This window comes from Atractosteus spatula, chromosome 13 (genome assembly GCF_055471065.1).
Source record: "Atractosteus spatula isolate fAtrSpa1 chromosome 13, fAtrSpa1.hap1, whole genome shotgun sequence".
NCBI lineage: Eukaryota > Metazoa > Chordata > Actinopteri > Semionotiformes > Lepisosteidae > Atractosteus > Atractosteus spatula.
In genome coordinates this window covers 3,757,331-3,778,649 of record NC_142718.1, presented here as the reverse complement: position 1 = coordinate 3,778,649, position 21,319 = coordinate 3,757,331, and the positions used below count along the sequence as shown (strand labels likewise).

General features: G+C 39.9%; 1 protein-coding gene across 3 annotated transcripts in view; it reads right to left on the bottom strand.

Moving 5' to 3' along the window:
• The window catches only part of pard3ba (par-3 family cell polarity regulator beta a), a 315,539-nt gene that overhangs the window by 233,594 nt on the left and 60,626 nt on the right, over positions 1-21,319 (bottom strand). For all 3 annotated transcript variants that reach the window (XM_088930125.1, XM_088930127.1, XM_088930126.1), the window contains exon 3: positions 5,524-5,695. In XM_088930125.1, the coding sequence (XP_088786251.1) occupies positions 5,524-5,695 (172 nt within the window). The remainder of the gene's footprint in view (positions 1-5,523; positions 5,696-21,319) is intronic.

The following is a 21,319-nucleotide window of genomic DNA, read 5'->3' as shown; positions in this document are numbered from 1 at the left end:
TTCCTCAGAAAGATATTCACCAGATATCGCCACTGATCTGATAACAAAATTAAGGGGAAAAATTTGATTCAACAAATGCCTTCTTCTCTCCGGTTGGCTGGACTATGGGCATCCACGCAGAGAAGAGACACCTATAATCCACTTAATAAAGAAACCGGTACTTGAGACAGTCTGGGGAGTTGGGTCAGCCCCAGCCAGGGGTCTTCACAGCTCCACAGACTGACAGTCAATCTGGGCTCAGTCACGCCTGAGGAAACAGGTCCTGCTGTCTCAAAATGAAATTAAAAAGACAGGAAAACAGGTTTGGAGTCCCTGAGCTATTATCCATCATGATTTCAGTTTCCCTCCTCCCAGCGAAGGCCCAGAAACCAAGAGCCACATGAAAGAACAACCAAATCCAAATGACTTCTACTTAAGATGGATGTACCGTGTATAATCAGATTAGGGTCTCTTTTTTTTTTTTAACAGAGCAGAAGGCGAAAAAACACAGATGGGCGTCTAGCAAAAACCAACATGACAAACAGCTTATTTACCGCCACCGCCAATTAAAAGGAAAGGTTTATTTTGGAAACCGACACTTCCAGTTTGATGTTTAAATTAAGAAATATGAACCGGAGGAAAAAAAGTGACTAAGCTCATGCAAAAGATCCCTTTCCAAAGCAAAATAGAGAGTGAGGTCATGAAATGGTGTAAAGAAAACAAACGGAATTAAAAAAGTTCAAAAGTCCCCAAAACAATTACTCTCAGTTTCATCTTGACTGAAACATCAATGCGTGTTTCCAGTTCATACACATACTTCATCTTGGACATAGAAGAAAAATGGACAGATGTTTTCTACATCTAATACACCCATGAATAAGGAGCTCTGAAACTGTTTCTTAGTGCCTGAAAAAAAATCTTAAGACAAATTAAAGACATATGTTCAAAGACACGGAAAAGCTCAGGATAAAAACAGAGCCTGCAAAGGACATGGACATAAGAACATGCCTGCAAAATATCTGTTGTTGTCTTTTCCATTTCTATTCTTTAACAAAGTTGCTTTATTTCATACTTTACCTCATGATTCTGTTATTATACTTTCTAAACTTCAACACAGCTTCATGTCAAAGAGCGCAGATCTGAAACCTATATAGAAATTGCTCAAAAACATGTATACAGTATGCTCCCTGCTGAAAAAAAGCCATTAGACACCTGGCCCTTAATTCACTTTGTACAGACCATGTCCATTTCCCTACTACAGCAGCAGATCATTGTTAATCAAATCTGGTTTACAGCATAATGAATTAAGTAACCCCTATGTAGCCAATTTTAATTTCTTAAACTTAATGACAAAAGAAGATGCTTAATAAAAGAGAACAAGACAAAAAAATCTTTATCATGCAAAATGCACTTCTCTGATTAATATTTCATGCATAAAAGAGTGCTTAGCCACTGCTTCATTTCCTCCTGTATCACTGAAAGCTATGCTCAAAATGTCTTAGCTCTTAAAGAAGCAAACGTGAGAAAGTACTTGTTTGCCCACTGGTCAAATCCCATCCTGCCCCTCCTTGAATTCTGGGTCACTAATTAGATTCATATCAGTAGCACCCCTCAATGAACAGGTCTGGTCAGTCTATTTGCTACAAAGCTGTATTTTACTGAATTACTGTACAGGGCAGCCTATTTTTCAATGTCTCACACCCATTAAGTTCAATTACGTTCAACCCACTTTGTAATTCTTCAAGTGTTTTGTTCCATGCCTATTTAATTCCATGGACATTTTTTCTAGTTTAAAAGACTTTTTAATCTGGGTACATTTGTATGTTGGACCAGTTATATGCTGTACTGCCCAATCTCGGCCTTTACATTTTTAAGTCTTTTCTTTAATGATCAACACAATGTTTGCCAGTGTCTTTTTCTTTATAGAACAGCATGGTGTAACCAAGATTTGGGGTCATATACTTTTATTTTATGCATTCTCCATTTATTGCAGGTTACAATACTTCAAAGCACAAGTATGCACAAGATCAAGGCACTTGATTTATTGCTCACTGCAAAATTTAACAAAACACATTACTACAGTACTGAAAACTGGAAAGTTGTTCCGACCAGAGTAATATTGAACCAGTTATTTAGTTTTCAGCTGATAAGGCTGATTTGTACAATGATTATGCACATCAGCTTCAAACACAAAAATAGTTACAAAAACCAACATTTGTCATGTTTTAGACGCTGTCATGTGAAGGCTTTGTCATTTGCACATCGTTAAACATACACACTGAAAGTACGTCAAAAGCTACTACTGTACATGACGCTTCCCTTTAATGTCTTTTTTTTAATTATGCTGAATGCTCACTCGGACCAACATGGTCTCCCGACATTTCAGTGGATTATGTGTTCATTTTAAATGTATCCTTTGATTCAAATGATTTCACTGAGGTTCCATCTACCTGCTTTGTATGTTGAATACAAGAAAGGGGCTAATGAGATCTCACTGGCAGTGGTTGAACTGAATCATTCTCGGCAAGCTTTTGATTATTTATAAGAAACACAAGAAATGCTCCAGGGCATGAATTTGGGTTTCCATGCTGCAAGATGCTAATTTAAAGAGCTATCAATCAGCAATTTGAAACTGACAGAAGACCTGAAAAGCTGAGGGGTGATGGAGTGGTCCCCTTAATGTTGCACACTTTTAATTTAAGATATCTAATCATCCCTCGATGGTCTACCAAGCAGTATTTGAGATTTAAGCACCTACTGTATAGATGCAAGCTTTTGGCAAAGTGGGGGAAACAAAACTAAATGCTGCACGATTTTAATATTGTATATTAAATAAAACCATAGAATGACCTCTAAGATGCCAATCAGAAATGCATATGCAGAACAAAAAAAATAAAACTACACAATCTGGTTGAGGCAGAGTCTTGTGGATAATCAAGATAAAGCACCCTTGAATTGCGCTCAGCTCTTTTTAGCAAATACTGGTATATATATATATTTCCACATTGATATGTAACATTACTTTGGCTACTCAAGTCATGAATGCATTTTTTCTTGTCTAATGGCAGGGCCATGTGGTTTCATTCTCTAAGCAAAACGTCAGTAACAATGGGTCTGTTTTAGAACTCATCTCAATCCTTTTATTCTTTTATCTGAAGCTACTCTCCATCATCTGTGCTGGGTAATGGTATTTCTGAACTGTCCTTCACTTTGTTTCCTGACGTTGCTGGTATTGCTTTATTTAGCTTCCATTCGTCATGCTTTGGGACTCTCAGCATTCTTAGTCTCGATTGGACCTGCCAGTCCAAAGGGCACCATGCCACGACCTAAAAATAAATCAAATTTAAAAACGACTTCTTCTATGTAGTACAGGAACAGCAGCTCTAGCAGCAAGAACAGCAGCAGTTGTACCCGCACTAGTTTTCTACTAATACAAGAAGGAAGATCATTTCTACATTCGCTCCAGAGCGGACCATCAGTCCAGAGATTATTCTGGTTTCCATAGCATTACACAAATATGTAACAGATGACTCCCACCCATGAGTGGACACCAGTCCATTTCAGGGCCTGCTCCCAGCAAATGCTGGTCCCCATTCATAAAACTGGGTGGATTCCAGCAATTTGGGTAAAGCAGCTCAGTCAAGGTACACCAAGGCACAAATGAAGCATCTGCAGTGGGGATTGAACCCACAACCTGCCAGTCGTGATTCCAGAGACTCCACTAAGATTCCACTAAGCTATAATGCTCCCAACTAGTAGAAATAGTACAATAAACTAGTTCCCTAGGGCAGCAGTATGAAATCCTCCCTGGCTTTCAGGGTGAATCTAGAGAAAGTTCTCTAGCCGGGAAGCAATATACAAGACTCAATCCTGCTGCATTCCTGGCTGTGCAGCACATTCTGAAATGTCATCATGTGGCTCAATTACATATTTGAGATCCGTGCTGAAAGAGAACAGTTAAGAACACCTACCGCTTGATCTAAGCGAAAATGAAATTTTAGATTATCCTGACACAAGGTGAGATCAATTCATCCTAAACTTTGTTATGCCACAGCCTTCACTTTCTCTTATTGCATTTCAAGATAGATCGCTCTTTCTCGCTTTAGGAGAAAGACAAGACGCAGCGGAAACCAATACCGCATCAGCCTTTAGAAAGAGGAATCACGATGACGTCAGCTTCTGAGAAAAGTGTGTTTATGTTTTTTTTAGACTTTTACAATGGAGACAATTAAAACCAGTTGCAGTGCTGTACAGCTACCACTTAGGAAGATGCTGAGCTCATTCTGGTTCGGTAAAGATTCAGTCATTCAACCACAATACTGGCAAAAATGACAATGGCATCATTCCATACATTCATTTTGAGGAACCTGCTCAGATGTTGAGCAGACATCAAGCATCAAAGCACCCAAAAAAAAAAACGAATATGTGAAATGTTGCTTGAGGAATCGCTCCCAGTGAAAGCACAGTTACAGTTAAGGAAGTGGAGCAGCGAGTCTTGTAAACAGCTCCAGCAGATCACTTTCCTTTCAGATCCTTATTTACTAACAGGGCCTAGAGCTGGCTGTTTGTTGACACTGTACTGTATATCTTTTACCGTACTCATACAATATTCATGCTGTTGACATCTTCAATAAACAGGGCACTTGGAGCTCAAGTGCAAGACAGAGCTCTGCTACTCAGAAAGAGGAAGGGAGCGTGTGGTTTGGAGGGATGCAGTTTTGAATTTGTGTAGCCCCGTCCGTTAACAGCAAGTGACCACGAAAGCACCCATTTTACAAGCAAACCTTAAAGTTAATATGAGTGGATGAAAAAAGCCCTCAGTGTAACTTCTGCTCAACCAGGGTGACTTCAGTTTTGAAAATCTGCGGTTCTAACCAAATTGGTTCAGAGAGGTTTTCTAAGGTTATTAAATGTTGTCCTTGCAGGTTTCCTGAATCAATATGCAGGGTGATGTTTGATATTTTCCACCGTGACAACCTCAACTTTGTATAGTCTTTAACATGAAATACAAAGACAGGTAGGCCTTTCTCGAGATGATTAAAATATAGCAAAAAGAAAGGGCAGGATAAGGTGTCACACTCAGTTTCAGGGGGCCTACAGGCTCGTCTAGTTTTCACTGCAGCTTAAGCTCACCATTTAATATTGATCTACTGTAACTGTTGACCAGAACAGTTCTATTCCAAAGCCAGTTAAAGTCACATCTGATTCAAGGTCCAATCACTATGAATATTTTTCAAGTCCTCTGATTTGATTGAGCAAATAAATGGGAAAAAAGTGCCAAAAAACTGCAACCCTGCAAACTGCAAACAGGGCTCAACAGCATTTTCTAAACAATAGCAAGGCAATAAAAGAGATTAGCACAACAGCATTAAAAGAACTGATAAATACCTTTAGCTGTACGGACATGATCAAAGAGCTCTTATTAGACTAAGACTTTGTAATGATGAAATTTCCAACCAACTGGCTAGTGATAAAACTTCATCGCATTTTCATTTAGTAAAATCCAAGGCCACAAGTATGTGGTTACTGAGTGACAGAACATACTTGATTTGAGCGCCGAGGAGTTGACTTCAATCTCTCCGCTGACCGGCTGGAAGACGGAGAGCTGGGCCGCCAGCTCGTTCTCGTAAGGGTCTGGGCTGGGTCTCCCTGAAACGCTGACATGAGGGCTCCCTGCTTCCCGCTGGGCCTCCTGCTCCTCGTACAAAGCGATCAGCTGTCAAAACACAAGAGGAGAAAGCATAAAGGAAAAATGCATACAACGATAAGAGGACTCCCTGCCCAATAACTGGCAAAACCCGATCACTCTAGTCACGACTGGCACAGTCTGCCATCAAATCACCAGGCCCATCCAGGTAGAGAAAAGTACTAAGTACAATAAAGTACTAATTTGATTATCTCTATATGAAATGTGCCCTTACATGACACTAGGTGGCAAAACAAATACAGGGTACAGATCATGAAATTCACGTTGTTTTTTTCCCTTTTTTAAATACTTCCTTCAAAATATGCCCATCCTCCAAAACAGCTAACACATGTAGGGTAGCAGGCATTTATCAGTCCAGTGCCTTCTTCACAAGTTTGTCCGACAATGATAAAACTTTACAGTGTAGTGATCCCCCCCAGAGCCTCCCCCGTGATCTTTACCTTGTGAATCAGAACACCATAGAGGAGATCCAAGGAGCCCAACATAGTGTGTTCTCTCACAGCCTCTTACAGTGCATTGTCTGCAACACTGCTCAGCACATGCCTATCATTAAAAGCAGGTCCCACATTGTATTGGTCCCTGCTTAAATAATGGAATCCATACCTATTCACTTTAATACTGACTCTGCAATTAGGCTGACAGGAGAGCAGCTGTTCTAGGGTGCTCTGTCCCTATCTGTGTGTTAGTGTTGCTGACGAAACACAAGGCCTCAATGCATACAGCACAGCCCCTATGAGAAAACAGAGCCTGCTGGCAAAGCCACAGTTATTCTAACCCATGATAAAACTTGGAAACACACAGGGAGGGTTTATAAGTCAAGCAAAAAAAATGACGTTTGGTGGAAATAATACTAATATGCTAATTGCGATTGCTCAGGTAAAATACAACTTTAGATGGGTAGTCCATTTTCAACCTTTATTTTTCCAAAACCCTGGCAGGTAGAAATGTATGCTTCCCCAATCCCTTAATATATCTTGATATATTCATCTGAAGAGGCAGCATCCTGGAGGTACCTACTGTATATCTGTCTGAGCTCAAGGTGTTGGTTCCGGACATAAAACAGGCTAAATCATCTGGTGTTGATGGCATCCCTCCAGAATTTTAAACAACTTTCTGGCACCATTTACATCTTCTACTTGAAATGATACAAACTGGCAAACAATTCAGTTGATTTGGGAGGGATATTAATACTGTCGTCATGTTCCTATCATTGAAAGGAAACTAATGTGCCTTTACTCAGCTGTAAACTATCGTCCCATCTCTCTATTCTACCCTGATGACAAGTTCTATAAGATGGTGCTATCATACCAGCTATAAGCCTAAAATGACCATATTAGTACACCGCAATCAAGAGTTTATTAGGGAATATCTTGCACAAGACAAAGTTCACTGTCTCCTTCACAGACACTATCTTCCCCTGGGTTGTTCTTTAATTAGAAATCAAGAAGACTGTCTTGAATTGGAATATCTATGGTCAGTTCTAGATCACAGGAGTTTAGGATTAGGTTTCATTAAGGGGTTAACCCTTCACATAACAGGCAATAAGAACATATCCCAGTTTGCTGTTCTTACACAAGCTCATAAGGGATGTAATTCTTTTATCTTTTAGTTTGCTTTTGTATCTTGGGATCAATAGGTCAGACTCTCCATCAATCTACTATTTCTGTTAACAATAGTCAACATGGCAAACACTCAGAGCATATGGTGGTGATATACTGCTTATGCAAGAACGTGTCCCAGTCAATGCCTCCTTAGCTATTTTTGAGAATGGCAGTGCTCTAGAAGGGTATAAAAACAGTTATTCCAGGTCTGCCTTACTACTATTCACATGTGCAAAGCAGAAAATTAGCCCACCCCCAGTGCTGCTGGTCAAACACTTCAAACACCTTGGTACCGAGATTCACTCTTCCGTACATGTCTTTCCAGCTAACAACTCAAATAACATTTTTACAAAGGTAGACACTTGTACAGAAGGATTCAATTTCCTGATTCTTTTCAAGCTCACATTATAAAAACAAATGTTCTTCCTGACTTTTAACCTTAGTTCTATGATTCTTCTTTCTCCCCCTTTGGGGTACTGGGGTAATACCGCATAACAGACTTTCTAAATTCATATGAAAAGGGAAGCAACTGTGCATTAACTTCTCCATTCTGCAGCAAAAAAAGTCTGCAGAGGGACTAGCTCTGTCATACTAAAATTTATTTCTGTTCCTTTGTTTTGTGATCATTATCTTGTTAGTTTAAAGCCGTCATTCCTGCATTTTGGTGTCCAATTTTAAAAAGAGTCTGGTCTCCCGTATGCGCCATTACATTTAATTTATACCTTAGACACTCAAATCTGGTCTAGATAGACTAGATAAAGATAATTATCTTTAATGAGGATGGTCTCGTTTAGGACTTACAAGCTCAATACCAGGCTGCTCTTTCTGTAATGTGCGCCTAGGGCATCCGTTATGTGAATCTGTCTACATACACAATGAATAACCTGCTGGACTTCAAGGGCAAAACCAAGATATTGGCTCAGCCTGTCTAGGTTTCCTTTTCTATTACAGGCTTCATACAAACCTTTAGCAGCTGTCAGTATTTGGACTAGGGACTTACAGACTACGACAGCACTTTGGCCAAAACATTTTGCCTCCAAAAATCCTAAACATCTCATGATCCACTAGGGGTGTTTACAGAGGGTTCTGGATCGCTCTGGGGTCTAAACAGCAGTGCCTAGTACTTTGTGTGCCCACTGAATTCTGCTCTTTCCTGTGGGGCATGGCCAGCTCTTTATGATGACAAATTCCTAATGCAAGAAATTGTATATGGCTTATAAAGGGATCTTATTACACCTTATTTATTTCTAGTCCTATAAAGTTTGCTATAAAATGATACAGAAGGTGCCAGGAGTCTCAAGATTCCTTTCCCAACATGTGTGGATCATGTCCTGTCTTGATATTGTTTACATGGAATTTTCTCCTGCCTAGATCTATAGTGCCGGCCAGGGAGGGTGGAAGCTGTAGACCTGCAGCAGATAAGGTTAAGTCCTCATTATCGGGAAGCCTCTTGTAGTTGTCTGACTCTTGTTTAGGAGACCTTTGTATTTGACACTAGAACGTGCCTGCTAAGGTGTAGGCACATTGAAGGTTTCTACATCCAGTGGAGAGGGGTGGGGTGATTAAGAGGCTATTTTGTACTGTTTATTCCCATCATCATCATCTCGGTTTATGAAAATGTAAAAGAAACTGGTACACTGTAAATAAGGAACAGCACGCAGAACCCTAGCCCCTTAATTAAATTATCCAGAAAGCCTAACTGGTCGGAGAACACCTGCAGAGATCCGCCTTCATCATTAAGAAATGTTAAGATTGAACATGCTTTATAGACGGCAATAAAATCTTACACGCACTTAAAGCTAATGGAAGAACTGTTTAATAAACCAGCACTTCATTAACCAAAACATCCTCCATTTTCATTTACAAATATTTAATGCTGCCTACGCCCTGTGCTTTAATTTAAAACACCCCTGATATCACAGCTCATCAATCTCGTCCCGCTGGAGTGTAATTGCAGATCTGCTCCCGCCTCCCAGTTTCAGCATTTTGTGTAATAAATGTTTCATCCTTTTTTTTCGCCACTACCACTCCCCCCCCCCCCCACCTCTAACCATGATCTATCTCAATGGACTGCGATTTATCAGCAAAGCGGAGCCTGCTTTCCTCAAGCAACACAAAGGAAGTGTGCATGGCCCGCAACAACCGCCATTAATCTCATCCGCGAGAGCGACTTTTCTGATCAGTAATTTATTCCAAATAGAGAGAAGCTCAAAACCGCTGGCCAAGTCTCAGTCACAAGAACGTTGGCATGAGAAACTGAAAATGATTGAAGACGCTTAAAAGTCGAAGAGCTGAGCTGCAGCTCTGCTTAAGTTTGGAAGCAACAGTTTTTGTTTTTTTCCCCATCCAGCACTTGGTGGGCAATTATGCACAAGTTCGCCTTTTCAGCAGAGTTAAGAGTTAATTTAACAAACTTTGTAAAAATATCTACTAGGTTTCTACTTTGTCTGCCGTTGTGTCATTTTTACAATCCAAACTATTCCAGCCCCAACATTCTAGTGAGGCATACAGGGGAAACCATACTACTCAAATTAAAAACGTATTTTGTTGCTTAAAAGGCAGTGTGCTTGCACATGTTTGAGAAGCAGTCCTTTTGCAATGTCTTTTGCTGATTTGAGTTTCCCTGGAGTACTTTGATCATGGCACAAAACGCCAAAAAGCAAGAGAAAACAAAAGGCTGTATCCTAACCTTTCAAAAGCGTAAAATAACTTTTTTTCACATTTGTACTGAACAATTCCTCACCTACAGCAGGTTTAGTCCTTTATGAATTACTGTTATCACGCCTCCTAATTAACATCAATAGCACAATAATCCTAATTAGTCTTGTTTGAGATCATGACTTATTTTTAGCGCAAACGTTGGATAAGTAACAGTTCAAAACGATTATTTTTTTTTAGTTGTCTACATTATAAGACTGAGTGCAGGCTAAGCTTAACAGTGCCAAGGGGCCAAATATCCAAGCAGTCAGCTGTTTCACCTTTACTGATGGGAGAGGCCTGAGCCTCTGAATGTCTTCAGCACCCAGTGTGTGCGCATAGCATACAGTACATGTATGATTGAGGCACTCACATGCGTGCCAATAACCGAGACAAAACACTGGCAATTAATGCAGAAAACATAGATGATCTATCACTTTAAGCAGCAGGCTTCCTCTGTGAGAAAAATAAAGAAAATTCTGAAATAGGTCCAGCTTTTTTTTAAGCAGCTACGGATGAATCAGACACAGGTAGAGTCATACCTAAAATAGCTCTAGCAATTATCAGTACTTTGTGTTAAACAACAAGGGGATAATGACACGAATGCGCTTGCTCACACATGGCAATGGAAACTAACAGGATACAGATCAGCCTCCAAGTACACAGACACATGGATAACATATCATCCAAGACTACTTTATCATGAAGCTCGCTGAGCCAATAACAGATCCCAAAGTTTAGTTTGCATCTTGGATAACAATGGCTATCCCATAACTTCAGAGCAAGTATATGAGTATGGGCTGGCCCTGGAAATCTTTTTAAGACACTTTGCACAAGTCTGGCAAATCTTGAGATTTCTACCAAGAGGGCAATTGGTTCTCACTGTTCTCTTTATCCTGAGGTAGTACAAGGTACTGTTAGGTACAGTTTTCAAAGGATGTCCCTGCCGGAAAACATGTTGCCAATATCTTCATTAAAAGGCTGCTTCTAAGTTACAACAGATAAAATTCATGATGGCACTGCATTACTAGGGACCCCATATTGGAAGAGTCATCAGGTCAGAAGAAAAGCAAAAGAGGATGCATGGGTGGTCAACACACTTTCACCTGCTGTCTGTCCCTATAGCCCTCCTTGTACTGTCCTTCCACATTGAAATCTCTCACTTTTTCACAAATATGTTGCTAATAAGTAGCGCTTTTAGCGTCTTCCAATGTCACATAAGTGAGGGTGGTGCTGGTAAGATCCCCAAAGTTAAGTAGTAATTCTGAAGAACACTGAAAAAAAGTTCACTCCTTTACATTCCAATATGCATATAACTCATATAAAATGGATTGCAGGCATTTTCAAGACACAGGTGCTACATTATGCTGAGTTAAGGGAGGCATGCTTAAAATTGCCTTATCACGGAATCTTATTACAATTTATCCTTGTTTGTTCTCAGACCTAAGCCGATACAAATTTAAAAAGAAAATCAAGAGTTTGGTAATCTTGTTTCCAGAACTCTCTTTGAATAAATTACAATATTTTTGCACGGTGTTCACGGGCGGAATTGCTCCGATATGTGGCGAATGCCCAAAACATTTAAATTCAAGATGAAGTGGAGCTAATCGGAATCCAAATGAACGCTGTCTGGGGGAAAGTGCCACACGACGGCTTCAACAACAGGTTGGAAAGTTGCAGGGGAGCCGTGCAGACGACCCCTCTTCACAGGCAAAGCAGAAGGAATCAGATTATTGCTAAATTGCTTCTGACAAGAGAATCAGAAGCTGTCAAACACAATGACACGGCCCCCTCTTCTCACAGTGGGGAAAAAAAAAACCTGACCAGACTGGCAGAGTGACAAACAGCCATAAAACCCAACTGATCTGATGAATTAATTCATTTACTTATGATAAATTAGTGCCTTCCATACTACAGCTCTCATTTACAATTATGTCAAACTGCTGGCCACAAAATAAAGGCTACGGTAAATGGGGGGAGAGGGGAAATACAGCACCTCCCCAAGAAAAAATTAAATAAATCAGACAAAAGAGGAAAGGGTAGGGACTGTTTTATTTATCTGCAGATTGCTTATCAAATAAGTAATTTGCTGGTTGGGGGAACCTCATTTATGTCAAGATCTAATTTCAAAGACTTGTCATTTTTCCTAGCAAAAGGTACAATGTGAACAATGCACCCTGAAGGCATTCACAGAAGCATTTGAGATAGGAGCAAAGGCCAAACAAAGAAGCCATGGTGCTTCGTTAACGCAACTCTAGACATCGGATTAGAAATCTAATCAAAATGTATTAGATCACTCCAATATCTTGACAAGACCAAATGACAGAAGCTCTCGGAGTCCTGCCACGGACCCAAAAAAAATCGGCAAAGCTGGTGATCACCTGGATTAAGGTAAACGTCTATCCCTTTATCAGGGCACAGCTATGATCCGTAGCTCCTGAGCCTGGATGAGGCACTCAGATAAGGTAAGGATGTTTATATGCATTAAAAAAGTAGCTGACGAGTCAAGGAATCCATTCTGAATCACCAGCTTGTTCACACAAGAGCTCCCTTTGTCAGACGGTTAGGGCCTCAGTCGAGCTGGAACCATTTATCGAAATACAAACGTGGAATATACTCCACAGCAGAGATTCATTTCCTACTAAAAAAATATGATTATAGGTTGCTTCTGTGAAAAGGGACAGAAAAAAAAAACATCTACAGAAACGGTTACAAATTCCTTGCCAAACTTCAAGCAGATTCTGGGAAGCAGGAGTTGCTAACCCACATGGGATTCCATCCCCTGGAAAACCACAGAGCAAAGAACAAAAGGATTTCATTGATGAGCCAAAGCACCAGCAATTTTAACTGGGTTTGAGGTGACTCTGATGGGTAAATGAAGAAGGGCAGGATGCAAGAACTTTACTCAATTATAAGGATTCTTTTTGACTTGTAAGAATCAATACAGTGCAGATGAGGAGAATCTGATTCACCATACAATGCAAGTTATGTCAGAATTATTTAATAAAATGATCCAACAGCACAAGTTTGTGAACTCTTAGATCCAGTAAGTGGTGGCACCTCCTTGAGCAGCAATGTTTTTCACTAGATATTTCCTGTAGATGTTTATTGGTCTCTCACATTGGCTTTTATGACTTACAGCCCATTCTTCCTTGCAGAACCATTTCAAATCAATGATATTTGAAGGTTTCTTTACATGAACAGTGTGTCCTGACATTTTATTGGGGTTTGGGTCCAGACTTTGACTTTCTGATATAGATCTCATTCTGATGGAGATCTGCTTGTGTGTTTAAGCTCAGTCTTGCTGCATGATCCACTCTCTGTTCTGCTTCATCTGAGAATGGATGCACTGACATTGTTCTCCGGAATTTGCCGACAACACTGAATTCATGGTTGTATCACCGATGGCACTCCACTCGGATCCTGAGGCAGCGAAGCCCAAAGGGTTCAGAGGCCCAAACTATGATACTCCCACCACCATGCTTGATGCTAAGGACAAGATCCATCTGCTGGAAGGCAGCGGTTGGTTTTCAACACAAAACATTTCTCATTGTAGCCAAAAACAGAAATATTTTGACTAATCTGTCCAGAGAACATTCTTTCAAAAGTCTTGTGGATCATCGAGATGCTTGTGGCAAACTTCAGACGGGCAGCAATATTCTTTTGAAAGAGCAATGGTTTCTTCTTGGCTATCTTCCAATGAAAACCATTCCCGTTCAATCTTTTCCTAATGGTTGAAGCATGAACACTGACATTAGAGGGAGGCCTGCAAACCCATAGCAGCTATTCTGGTGTTTTGTGTCTTCCGGAATGAATTTCAGACATATATTTAAGAGCAACTTGGACAGTAGATGGCCAGAGCCCCAAATGTTTTGTTACCCTCTCCAGACTAAGGAGCATGACCTACTCTTTTTCTGATGCCCGCTTAAATCACGTTCAATCGTGGCACAATGCATATCCACTGTCACGGACGGTGATCCCAAACCAAGTTTCTGGCCATTTTATAGGACAGGGGCAGCCTTAACTGTGCTAAGTAAGAAGTGATGCCCAAGAATTCATACACACTGGTTCTTTATTATTCATTTCATTTCTACTTCATATACCATTGCATCTCAAAAAACATTGAATCAGTAAATATGAACCCAATTGGTTAAGAGAAGACCGGTTTTAATTAAACCCAGGTATCATGAGTAGAAACTGTCTTTCCGACTTTAATTATCTTGGAGAGTTTACAAATACCTTTTTGGCACTGTAATACAGTGCAATTATTACATTTTTTTCAACGTACAGGATTTTGGAAATCCTTTTACTTATTAAAACATTGCTTGCGCTCCATTTATGGATCTTAGAAGTAGCCTGTACCGAGCATATAGAGTACAGTGCCATTTCCCCATGCTTCAAGGCAATGGGCAGCCTTTTCTTTGCTGCAGCTCCAGTGTGTTTCCTATACAGGGTGATATGGTCAGTACCCGGATGGGAGACCTCCTGGGAGAAACTAAGGTTGCTGCTGGAAGAGGTGATAGTGGGGCCAGCAGGGGGAGCTCACCCTGTGCTCCATGTGGGTCCTAATGCCCCAGTATAGTGACGGGGGACACTATTTTTATACTGTAAAAAAAAAAGGCGCTGTCCTTTGAATGAGACGTAAAACTGAGGTCCTGACTCTGTCAGTGGATGTCAGTGGCAAATAGTTATACAGTATCTACATTGAGTTGGTATCATTTAGTGTCATATGGTAAGAACAACAAAAGTATGTTCACATTGTAAAAACATATCTAGGCATGCAAAATGCAAACATCTTAAAATCCATCTCCAACTTAAATCTCTGTTAACATAAAAGTGATGCTTCTCACGTGCCCTTAGGAAAACTGGATGCTCCCTATAGGACCATCGAAATAACAGATTGAAAACACTTCTGCCCCTGTGTCACCAAGGACTTTCCTTTCGATCAACATTAAAGTAACAAATTGCTTGAGGAAAATTAATCAAGTTGCCAAATTAGGTAATGTGCATGGTGACTGTCAAACTTAATCACCAGGCGCATCATCCTTTCTGTTAAGTGCGTGGTGAGAAGTAATTTACACTTCGGAAGGGTCTCAGTTAGCAATGTAACATTGACATTTGATAGCTATGAGAATTATCCTGACATTTATTAACATACGGCTACAGATCTTGTGTTGTAAGAACATAGTTTTAGGGTTGCTCAAAAAATCTTATAAGAAAATCAGACTTTCACTGCTGTAAGGAGTAACTGTCCAAGCTGTCAATGATATTTTATTGGCCTGTGCTTAAAAGGCTTCCACCTATCATGCTGAATGGATCAGCAGGCTGATGGCTCATGTCATTGAATATTATTTACATTACCAAGACTGCAGAATGCTTGTCTGTACCCGACATGTGCATGTCTAAATTAACAGTGACTTAAGACTCACTTCTCCATTCCCCATTATTCATAAGCTGAATAGAATGAAACACAGGTTTTAACCAACTTCTCGCACATAATATAACAGCAGGACAGCTTGTAATATGCACTGTGACATCTTATCATACATCTGTCTAAAATAAATGCTCCTTTTCTTTAGGAGAAGAGGCAACATACGCTCCCTAGCAGAGAAAGAAAATCACATTTTTGATTTAATATCTCCTCTTTTTATAAAACGACTGCAGAAGTCAATTAGACAATAAAGCTATGAGAATGAATGAGGAAAGGCTAAATGATGAACATGCATTGTTAATTCGTACAAAGCTTTTGACTTCCAAATGACAGAATGCAAGATTTGACATCAAGTTTTTGTAGGATTTTAAATATAACGGTCTAAACAAAATCAGTCTGCAAAATTGAGCAAGCTTGTGTAACTGGCAGACTTTAGAGGCTTCTAGTTTTCCTCAGAGTGGCTGTGAACAATTTCTTAGAAGCTGTTTACTTATGTAATCCTCAGAGGATAATAAACCCATCAATGTTGATGTGCCCAGCACATGCGCTTAAAAAAAAGAGCGCAGTGGAAACACCATCATTTTATTTATCCCCAATAAACCTGCCATAGCATCATCAAAGGCAGTGAGGAGAAACATTAAACCAAGCCCATAACAGACAAAAGACATGGAAAAACATTACTTTAGCGTGCAGGAAAAAAAAAACAGCTAATGTACGCTCGATCAGCGACAACCACTCCAGAGTGCTGCCAGGAATAGCAGATTAGACACAGAAAGTTCAGCATACTGACGAGTTTTAGAGCAAGGTCTGGCATTATATGAATTACCTTTCCTTCAGCTGTGGCAAGAGCCTCTGTTTATTGCAAAGGAATTACATATGGAGAGCGGCTGTGTATTTATAATGCCTACTACTCTCAAGATGCCAGCACCAAAAAACATCAATATATTCTGTGTTATCATCATCTCCATACTAATAAGATCGATCACCCCTGATAAATTGCCCTATTGAACAATGTAGTGCTAAGCAAACAAAAGCAGAAAACCTACCAGTGTTACAACTGGCATACTGTCGTTTCCTGCTTTATTTTCAAGCAGATAAAAGTTTAAACAATAGGCACGAGGCACGTGATTAGAATGGCGGTTCAGAATAAGGTCCAATGACTCTCCAGGCAGCTGGAATTTTCTGGCATTGAACATATTTTAATGCAATTGCACTGTAGCGTACTGATTGCAAAAAAAACAGACCCCAGAATCCAAAGGTGGAAAGTACTCATGGGAAAATATAGTGCTGCTTATGATAAACACCAGTGCCTCTTGCCCATGGCAGATTAGTTTTACACCTATATGCAAAGTTACCATTAACAAGAAAAGTTAACAATGTAACACATACAGCACCACACAGAGTGCTACTGTTTTAATTACCAAGGATCACTATTAAAGGGATGGTAGACAGCATGAGGAAAGTACAATGTGTTTTCAACATCCGTGTTCATGGTTAACAACCATAAACTGTGAGACCTTTCTCCTGATCGCAGTACATCGATCCTTTTTTTCTTTTTTCCATTATTAGGAGTCAAAATGGAAAATTCAGTGGAGCTCTGTATGGCTTGGATTATTATTGTTGCAAGACTTAACAGCCATTAAGTTCCATGCTGTTATGGTTCACCAGATGAATGGTTATGAATGAGAGAAGGCCACTCATTAGTTTATTGTCCTGAGGATCTCATCCAGCAGTTTCTTGAAAGAATCCAAAGTAGACACTTCAGTGTTTTGGTAACTTGTCCCCGACTCTCACAACCCTCTCTGCAAAAATACCATTTTAAATGGTAAAATATTGTTGTGCAGGCTCACAGTGATGCTTTTTCCCCCCATGATGCTGTGATTCATTCTTAACTGCTCATCTCTATTTCTTTCATACCAATGTTTAAGGACAGCATTTATGGCTTTGAAGATACTCCCATTTTGGGAACTATGCATCAATGCACTGAGCCTGACTCCAAACCAAGGTGGATGAATCATTTCAGGTCTTTGGAACATGAGGAATAACTGGACAGTAATAACAGGCATGAGCTCATCAGCTCAGAGAACAACATGCACAGGTCCAAGTCTCTCCATGGGCTTAATACATTTCTCTTATAGACCCCCAGCATTCTATATCCTCGATGTCTTGATAATGTACCCCTTTAACGTCAATAGGTATTTATTTCACTTAGGAGATTCTTGGCTCAATTCTGCCTGTCTACGATCACAAATGCCCATCACTGAGGGTATATGGCTGAAAACTCAAAGCCCTAATAAATCAGAAAGGTTTTTTTTCTCAGGTTGAAAATACAGTAACATCATAAGAACACCGTTGTGTCTACTTTCAATCTACTTTCAAACAACAAAAAACACAGAAAATGTTAAGCACAGAAAAGGAGAAAAGAGGGGGATGACGAAAAGTTTTACATAAGTCCGCAATTTCAGTTTTTGTACCAACAATATGTAACCTAGCCTTCTGCTGATGAATGCAACCAGATGTAATTTAAGGGCTTGTGAGGTCCCCCCCAAACTTGTCCATTATAACTGCTGCTATAACCCGCCAGCAAAATGTATTGTGTGTGAATGTATAATAATACCATGAAATTTTGTGTTTGCTGCTTATATTATACTGTTACATTTAAGAAAAGGTATAAGTCATTTTTTCCTGATTTAGAGGCTTTTGAGACTGGAACCATGTTAGAATCTGCACTCAGGAGTGCAACACAACTGTAGCACAGCATTGGATAAATCCTATTGATTACTTCATTAATCCTCTAAAGGGGTGTGAGCTTTCTACACGCAGGGTGGAAATAGCCAAGGAACCCTGTCTCCCAGCTGGTCCTTAAAATTTCAAGTCATGTGCAACCATTTTTTGAGAGTAGTTCAAGAAGGTCTAGGCCTGGCTGACAGGCACCTTCAATCCAACATCACCTCAGCTCAACTTCTGTCATGCAGTTCTGCAACTGTGCAGAACTTATTTCCTGCCCTCAAAAGTGACCCAAAGTGCTTTAAAAACTCCTTTGGCCTAACCGTTTGGTCCACAGAGGAACATTTACAGGAGAATATGAAAGAGAAGGGTCTTGGCTTCAAATTTAAAACGGCCAGCTATCCGATCTTCAGAGCTATCATCCTAAAAGAACAGAGGTAAAATGCCACAGCGGGTTAAAAAAAATGCCCCAAAGAGTAACATATTTCAAAAGCATTTTTTTTAATTGTGGACTTAAGGAGGTAGCTCTCAAGATGAAACAGCTGATGGTCAAAACACTAAAGTTTGCAGGCCAGATGGACAAAGGCATGTTCAGTTCAAATCATACGAAATGCATAAGTGCTATTACCCTAGATTACTGTATACACAGTAAGTGGTTGGCTTGTTCAGCAATCCTGGTGGGCTGCTGAAGACATGGTGGTTGCTTTTGAGGAAACAATATAGCATTTAAGCGCTGGCAGTCCTTTGCTTAGTCTAGTTAGACATATTAGACTGTGAATGAATGTTACTGCACAGTTCCATTTACTAATCAACCCATATAAGCTTTCATTGCTTATTACTGCCGTTGGAATTGATGCCACATTTAAAGGTTGTTTTCTTCCACTTGGCCCACAAACATGTTTGTTCCTTTTTCGGTGTTTGTTAACGAAAACTCAAGCTTCCAGATTCCCCCCCCAAAATTAAATGTTTGCCTTGGATTTAATGAAGCAGCGAAAAAGAAAATTGCCAAGTGAAAGCTTAATAGTACCTTCCTAACTGCACCACGAGAACCCAGACAGAGTGCCATTTAGCAGATGGAGCAAAATGAGTTTTGCATGGCATGTGAGAAGCTCAGGCCATAGCTAAAATTAAAGCAGGCTAAGCATATCTTCCTACACTAGCATTTCATTAATGGCCTCGAAATACACTGTAGTGGCATCTATCACCTCTTATCTAGAAAGTCAAATAGCACACTGCAGGCAATCTAACCTAATACAGTGAACCCACAAATTACATGGGGAACATGTGCAGCACACATGCTGAGCTCTCTTACCAGCACGTCTGCGGTTTTTGACTCGCATTCAGTATTACAGAGACGGAGTGCAAACCGCCTGTTGATTAGATGCTGTAGCCTGACAATCCCCCACTAAACTAAAAGGATGGCCTTGCAACCTGCGCTGTATTAAATTAAAACTGGGCTAAACTAAGTGTGTTTGCCCTGCTGAGGGGAAGTCTGAGAGTTGCTGTTAATTATAGTCAGAAGCCAGTTCTTGAAGTGCCACGGGCTCCACTGGATTATAAGCACAACCTATTAAAGCCAACACCGACAGCTATTGTGAAGTTCTACATTTCCACCGAACGCTCTTGGTTTGTCTTTGTTTGTCCAATAGTGAAAAAAAACACTTGAACTTTTCTGTATTTAAAGTAGTGTTTTTTTTTTAATGTGCTCTCTGAGAAACAGGTGCGGAAATGCTTCCAGTAATGTCCAGTGACATTACAAGTTACAGTACAAGAATGCGCTTTCCAAATTAACCTAATTTCGATTGGGTTTTTTTATTACAAATTGAGGCAGAAAACGAAGAGGACTTGATATTTTCGCTCGCTCACGAAATTGAAACTGAAGGCTCAGCCTGCAAAAAGCACAATTTCTTTTGGCAAGTACTTTAGCTACATAGGCAGGATAACAAACCACTAGCGTGACCATGAAGTCAAATGAATCCTTTTCCGTTTCCGAGATCGGATTTTGACATCAACCAAATTGCGTTCCTTAGCCAAAAAGATGATTTCATTTCCTCTTCCAAAATATCGGCTTTTCAAAAAAAATATTCTTCCTCTTTAAACTCTCTGTGCTCCTAACAGCCTCCTTCATTCACTTGTGATAATCAGTGGAAAAAATAAACTCTAACATTGCTTGTCGCCTTGAATACCTGTTACAGGTGCTCTCCTTCAGGTGTGACAGATCCCCATAACTGCTACCTCATTTCCAGAGTCCTGGTGTTCTCTGGGACTTGTAGTTTTATACAGTCCCAATGCCACTCCATTTTTCTATTCCCTTGAGTTCTATTATACTGTCCCTCAGCTCGTTACTTACAGTACAATAGCAAATCTCTAACGATTATCGGCTAATCGTTGTGGCTACTGTGTTCAGAATCATTAGCAATATCAAAAGAAAAAAAATGTATTAGTTGTTAAATTAAGTTAACCTCTAGAATAACACGTTTTTCTTAAAACTAATGGAAGCCTAGGGCAAAATGAGAAAGTCAGAATTGGCTATTCATTTGAAATTCACACGTAAAACAAAGAATTTGACATCAAATCAATACAAGAACAACTTACACTTTTTATCAAGGACATGGTTAGAGACCCTGACTGTTAGGAATACAAAATGGTTAGACGTATGACGCACATACAGTAACATCCATAAGCTGTTAACGTTTTAAGTGCAAGCATGATTTCAAGCTCATAGTAATTCACAGTTCCTGGCATTTATGTACAGTAATGCTTTTTAATCATAAAGGGTATCTACTGTACGTGCATTACATATAGGAGGAAACCCACTTCACACTGGTAGAAGCAAAGCAGTCATTCTGTACCAGGAGCCCCAATACACAACAGCTCATGTTAGAGAAATAATTTCACTAACTGAATTCAGGGGGAACTTCAGAAAAGCCAGACTATGCAGACTATGCAAACAAAGAATTTAACCAGGGTTAACACCTGGTTAAATAGTGGGACCGTAATTTACTATAGAGCCAAATCCATAACACTTCAAGTTTAATGTACAGTTATTAAGAAGGAACTTCAGGATACTTCAGCACAGCAGATAATGTATGCAAGAGGCTGGTATTTACAGTTCTCACAATCACTATTCTCATACACTTCTTTGATGACTAATCAAGTACCTCAGCAAAAACACAT